At 36.3% G+C, this 7020-nt stretch overlaps 1 protein-coding gene across 1 annotated transcript in view; it reads left to right on the forward strand.

Moving 5' to 3' along the window:
- Positions 1-5639, forward strand: part of LOC132373748 (complement factor H-related protein 5-like) — a 32776-nt gene extending 27137 nt beyond the window's left edge. Inside the window, exons 11-12 of the mRNA XM_059937383.1 lie at positions 1154-1336; positions 5443-5639. Of these exons, the coding sequence (XP_059793366.1) occupies positions 1154-1336; positions 5443-5639 (380 nt within the window). The remainder of the gene's footprint in view (positions 1-1153; positions 1337-5442) is intronic.
- Positions 5640-7020: the final 1381 nt, after the last annotated feature.

The raw sequence follows: 7020 nt of genomic DNA on the forward strand, positions 1-7020 counted from the left end.
GTTACCAAAGGGCTTTCTAAAAATCACTTCATTGACATAACAAAAGGTGCCTTTATTGCTCTCCTTACTTAGGAAATTCCAAGGATTTCGGGAGCTCTGTGCCAGAAATGACCAAAATTTGTTTCCTATTATGAATCACAATATCAAAGCTGGTGTCCCAGAAGCAATGCCAGTGACATAAGTCAAAAAGACTTATTTTAAAATGTTATTTGACAGGACATCAAACGTGTCAAAGACTGCTTAGAACTGGGCAAGTTGCCTGATAATTGAACAGTGGATTTAGCTACCTGAAAGTCATTGGTGACTTTGCTTTTACCTTATTAAGTTGTGACATTTCCAGCATGTTTCTATGTTGGTTACTGATTCAATAGAGGAGAAATAGATGATACAGAAGAAAGAGGACAATTAATGGAGCAGGGTCTTTGCCTAATTTAAAGGGTGTGGAACCTAGTGCCCACATGAAGGAGTTGGTTTGAGAAAAGAGACAGTAACTCAATGAAACAGGAGATAAAACAAATTATTAGTGATAAGATTATTTATTTGGTCATTCCGTATCTGTAGCTTGCGTGATTATGTAGGGAGATCAATCAGTACATTGGAACGTATTCCAGCCAATCTTCACATGAAGTTGAAACATTTATTGACGGAGAAAGAGGCCTATGATATTATTTGGAGTCAAAACAATAAATGCAGAAGAGTATTATCTACAAGTCATTTCAGTAAAACTAAAAGTTCATGATCATAACTGATAGCTATGTTCTATTTGCATAAAGTAACAGTTGCCCCAGAGAATAGAAATGGGAAGGGAGTCATTTATTTTTACCTTTCCTCTTTAAGTAAACATTTTTATGAGGAAGGGTGAAATAGACCAGAGGTTTACTCACCTGTTCGTCATGCTTTAAACAAAAATGATTCTTAATACTTATATGTCCTTATATATACTTAATACTTATTTTTTGTGTGTTTTACTTTAGGGTGAAAGAAAGTGCTGTAATTATTTTTGGTCATCAGGTTGTATGCTAGAAATTCTATAATGAGTTATTTGGACTCTCAGACATCACATAAGATACTGAAGATATGATATATGGAGCTTTGTATTATTCCATTTAAACTATATACTGATTTTTTTCAACACTCGCATGTTATTTTCCAGAGTCCACACAATACTGTGGGTCCCCTCCACCTATTAACAATGGAGACATCACCTCCTTCTCCTTATCAGTATACCCTCCAGGATCGACAGTTGAGTACCGTTGCCAGTCTTTCTATGAGCTTCGGGGCTCCCCGAATGTGACGTGCAGAAACGGACAGTGGTCAGAACCACCCATGTGCATAGGTAAGTTTTGCATATTCTTCCAGAGTCTGAGATTTGATATTTATAGAATTTTCATCACTAATTTTGTAGGATAATTTTTACTTAAATTTCATTCAGCCGAAAACTTGTCTAACAAGTGTAGACATACAACAGAAAATTTTGAAAAATCTGCTTTAAACAGAGTGGAAAAAAGTTTCTTTAAAAACTATAAATCAAGTTTTGGGACTTCCCTGGTGGTCCAGTTGTTAAGACTCTGTGCTCCCAATGCAGGGGCCCAGGTTCAATCCCTGGTCAGGGAACTAGATCCCACGTGCCACAACTAAGACCTGGGGCAGCCAAATAAATAAATAATTTTAAAAATTTTTAAAATAAAAACTATAAATCAATTTTTAAGAGACCTACGTATGCTAAGGTGCATTATAAAACTCCCTGAACATCCAAAGTTACTTAACCGCGGGATATATTCTCACGCCACTAAGCATTTTCACGTTATAAACATCTGAGGGTTTTTTGCAGAGATCATTTGTGAAAGATTGGTCCAGGAGTTGTCCTTTATCAGTATATAAGATTCTACTTGTAAACCTGAAGGCTCTTCCTGGTAGAACTCTCAGCAGACTGCTACTGACCTGGTTTTCTACTTGCATGTTGCCAGGAGTTGTGACAAGGAAAGTAGAGAAACTGGAGAGGCTAACAAGTCATTTCCCAAATCTTCACGTTCCCTTCTTTTCACTCTATCTTCTTCATCTACACCAGGCCACCGATACACATATTCATCACCCCCAAACCATGGGAATCTTGTAGCATTAAGAGCAATAAACATAGTTGACACTATGAAAAGGAGAGTCACAGGCAGGGTTTAACAGGGACTTCACTGGTCTCACAAACTGAAAGGGACAAAATATAAGGGAATGGGTCTCAATAACAATGGGAACACCAGTAAGAGCATGAACACCAGCTTATTCCAGGCTAAGTGAGGGAAAGCTAGGACTTCATAAAGTCCTTCTGTTTTCTGTTCCCAAGAAGGACACCACATTAATAAGGACATGTTCTTGCAACAGTTCTCAATCCTGCCAACTCCTCACTCCTCAGGGCTAGACCAGATGCTCCTTGAATTCTTGGGACTTTATCACTCTGACTCTGCCACATTCTCTCGCCTTCTGTAATCACTAATGATCTCAGTGCTGCTATGATGTGCACTGTTCCTTAGGCTATTAGCCACTCGTATGTGAGTCCCTTTTCCTAGGATGTCATTACAGTAATGTGGGAACCAAACTCAGAAAGTGTTGAATTAGAATATGGCAAAAGTATCATCTGCACAGTTTTGCTAGAGCAAAGAAGAGCTAGGATTCAAAGGTAACTTCTAGGATTTAAGTGAGAGTAACTGATAGGTAGATGAAGATGCCATTACCTAAGATACTAAATGCAGCAAAATTTTAGATAGTATGAGGTTTGAAATTAGGTAGACATTATCATGGGGAGAGGCATTAAAATAGATTTCCAGGAGAGAGGTAAGACCAAAGTTACAACCTAAAAAGTATATGCCATGTAGACGAACAGAGTTTGCAGGAAGGGCATTCTAGCAAGGAGAAACAATTCTTTGAAGAACAATAAAATACCTCATCATAGTCATGTAGACTATTCAAGGAAAATGATCTAATAGCTTTCCTTAGACTAGAAGATTCAAGATAGACAACTCTGGAGAAACAATTTTTTTCTAAAGCCAGATCTAGACTTCTTTGGATGCTTCACAATTACTGAGTGTGGTTGGGAGCCATTAAAATTTTAATCACAGTTTTCTGATGCAGTGTTTTAAAGGATCAGTTCACTAAGACCATGTGGTTATATAAGAATGAGAAGAAATACTTTAAAGAGATTGCTTGGACAGATTTGGGTCTTGACTTGTAAGCAAGGAAATACAGACCAAAAGAAAGAGGAGTTAAACTTCAAAAATCCTCAATGACTTATGGGGGGGAATTCTCAGGTCCTTCACATGTAATAATTCCTAGAAATAACAGAAACTCAGCAGAAAAATATGCAAACTACATAAACAAAAAAATGAAAAACATGGCAACATGAAAAATGCTCATCCACACCAAAGTAAAATTTTAATGAAGTGGCAATGTTCAGTGAGGCAAAAGAGGGGAAAAAAGAACAATACTAAGGCTTGGCAAGGGTGTGGGGAGTTAAGTACTCTCATACTCTCTTAATGAAATTATAAAGTGGGCCAAACTCTTTGAAGAACAGTTTGGGAATAAGCCTCAACATTTAAAAACACACATCCTTTGACATCATTATTTTATTTCTGGAAGACTAGTCTATACACGCGCTCCTGCGAGGGTAAAAGAATCTGTACAAGGATATTCTTTTGCCACATTGTCTGTCATAACAAGAAATGGAAACTACATAATTCCTATCAATAGTCTTATGGAATTGGTATTATTAACAACCTGTGCGTATCCATGAAGAAATGGAGACACCATCTGCAGCAGCGTGGATGGACATAGAGATGGTCATACTAAGTGAAGTGAGTAAGAAAGACAAATATCATACGATATTGCCTATCTGTGGACTCTAAAATAGGACACAAATGAACTTCTCTATGAAACAGAGACAGAATCACAGACATAGAGAACAGAGTGGTGGTTGCCAAGGGGAGGGGGGAGGGGGGAGGGATGGAGTGGGAGGTTGGAATTAGCAGATGTAAGCTTTTATACATAGAATGGATAAACAACAAGGTCCTACTGTACAGCACAGAGAATTATATCCTATGATAAGCCATAATGGAAAAGAATATATAAAAAAAGAATTATAGATACGTACAACTGAATCACTTTGCCGTACAGCAGAAATTAACACAACATGGTAAATCAACTGTACTTCAATCAAAAAATTCGATTAAAAAAAAAAAGAAACGGAGACACAGAAAGCCTTAGTATTTAATTCAAGCTGCTTGGCAAGTATCTGGCAGAGTTAGGATTCCGACACAACAATCTGGCTCCAAATTCCATACATTTAAGCCCTATGCTGTGGTGGCCTCTCACATCCATAGATAGAAACGTCAGGGAGATAGAGGTCAGCCTCTCCTTAGCAGTACAAGGACTGGTCTGTCATATGGCATCAGGAAAATACTTGGCAATGTATCTTAGGGTCTCCTGGGCACAGGTAAATCTAGGTACAAAAAGAAGTTCCTTATGGTTGCCACTTCCTAGGATGGCTCCTTAAATTAAACCCTGGGCTTTTTTCAGCATCTCTGGACAATCCCTGGATGAGGGATTATGGGCTGTGGAGAACACACGGCTTAGCTGTGCCAGAGTGAGTTATCTACTCAGGGAAATGCGATCTCTTCAAATGGCTAATTTCAAAAAGAATCAGTGGAGTCAGTGATCATGTGGGAAGGTAACATTGCTTTTCCACAGAAATCAAGGGCTCACCAGAGATGATGACATTGTGGAAAAGAAGCTCCAAACAAGCAACATAAAAGCTGGTAGAATTTTTTGTCCCATTGATAAAGAGTTATCTTCAAGAATATGTTAAGTGAATATTCAAAGAGATAATGGGTTTTTAGATGTATTGTGTCTTCTCCGGTTCACGTTCCATACTGTGTACCTGACAGGAAGAAATAAACTTATTTTTATGATAATATATGGAAAGAGGTTAATGCATTTGCAGTGTTCACACCGTGCACATTGTAGAAACTGTAAATGTAAAAGAATCTTGAGTTAGGAAAGGGGGGTACATAGCACTGACCCAAATAGGACATTTTAATTTAACCCTATTTGGTATCCGGTTTTTAGGCAGGTAAAGCACAGGCTCTAAATTCATACCGACGGGGTCCGTATTCTGGCTCAAAACACTCACTAAATTATGTGAATTTGGAAAAATTCATTCAACTTCTCTGAGCCTCCATCTCCTCCTGGGTAGCCCAGGGAAATAATGCAAAGTGTTTAGAGATGATGCATACAAAATGCTAAGAACAGTGCCTGGCACAACTCAATAAATATTAACTTTTAATGTCCTTTTATAATTTAATTTATTTCCAAATTTTCTTAAATGAGATTTCACCATTCTTGGATAGGGAAAGATATATTATTAATAATTTATTTTATTTTATTATTTTTTTCTTTCAGATGCATGTGTCATATCTGAAGATAACATGAACAAAAATAACATACAGTTAAAATGGAGAAAAACCCAAAAAATATATGCAAGGACAGGCGATGTCGTTGAATTTGAATGTAAACAGCCACATAAAGCAAGAACATCTATACAATCATTTCGAGCTGTCTGTCAGGAAGGGAAATTTCAATATCCTACGTGTGAATGAAACAAGCACAGCTTCCCTGGATGTACTCTTAAAAGTAATCTTACAGGTAAGCTGTAAGTATTTGTTATGTAGTCAATTCTATATTGTCTTTATACTTTCAAGGATGGTTTATCGTAGTTTTAATTAGAACTCTGGATTTCCAGAGGTTCTTAAATGTTTAAGCTGAGAAACTGATGCTTCATTTATTAGGATGACCATTTATACCTGGGCACATCACCATCCTGGGTCTCCCACTCCTATAATATACACAGAAACGTACCCACGTTCAGCATTTAATTCTAGTACCCTCTTCTCATTGTCTGAAATTTATAAGATAACTTCGAGGGTTTCTGAGTCAACTCTATTTCAGAGGAAATGGAGTTGTTAGGGTAATCCCTCTCTTTGTATTACTATCATTTCATAAAAATACAAACACCGTCACCTCGTATGTTTGCAGCAAGCATTAGTAAGTATTTATAAGTCCTCTAATGTGACTCTAACCATCCATCAAACACTAAATACCCCTTAAAGGATTGACTACATCACCTTCTACAAATAAGTGGAAGACTTTGAAATTTACACAAATCTTACTGAGGGACTTCTAATATAGTCAAGAGGCGACATACACATACAAAAAGGTAACTATAAGTGAAAATTATTAAGTTACAATATTACATGTATAGAATTGTCTAGGTAGGAATAAACGGATAAAGAAGATAAAACTGAGAGGAAATAAAAATGCTGGCTATAATAATTCTATGTGATTTGAGATTAATAGTTTTAAGAAATTAGAATACTTTCAAATTACTGATATTTCCTATATTTTATCACTTTCATTTTGAATATATATTGCTTTTATAGTCAGAAAAGAGTGATCAAGAACTGTTATTAGAGACCAAGAAAATAGAAGATGAAAGTATAAAGACCCTTTGGGTCATGATGCTGATTTCATGCAACAATTCCTTTATTTTTTGATGTACCATAGTTTGGGAAATACTGAACAGGAAGTTTGAGAATTACACTTTGGATGTTCTTCTATTGTAGACAGCATGTCTTAGTTAAAATAATCTTTGGCTGGCATGGTTTTTGTTTTGTTTCGTTTTGTTTTTAAGTATCTATGAAACAGATGACTACCAATACAGGTGAAAATATGGCCTAAAATTTTCATGACCATGGATTTGGCAATGGAGTCTTACATATGACATCAAAAGCACAAGAAAGAAAAGAAAAAATAGATAAATTGGACTTCATCAAAATTAAAAACATTCATGCTTCAAAGAAAGTAAAAAAGAAAAAAAAAAGAAAATGCAAGTACAGCAAACAAAATGGGAGAAAATAGTTACAAATCATATAACTGTTAAGGGCCTTGTATCTAGAATATATAAAGAACTCTTACAACTCA

Source organism: Balaenoptera ricei, chromosome 1 (assembly GCF_028023285.1).
Source record: "Balaenoptera ricei isolate mBalRic1 chromosome 1, mBalRic1.hap2, whole genome shotgun sequence".
NCBI lineage: Eukaryota > Metazoa > Chordata > Mammalia > Artiodactyla > Balaenopteridae > Balaenoptera > Balaenoptera ricei.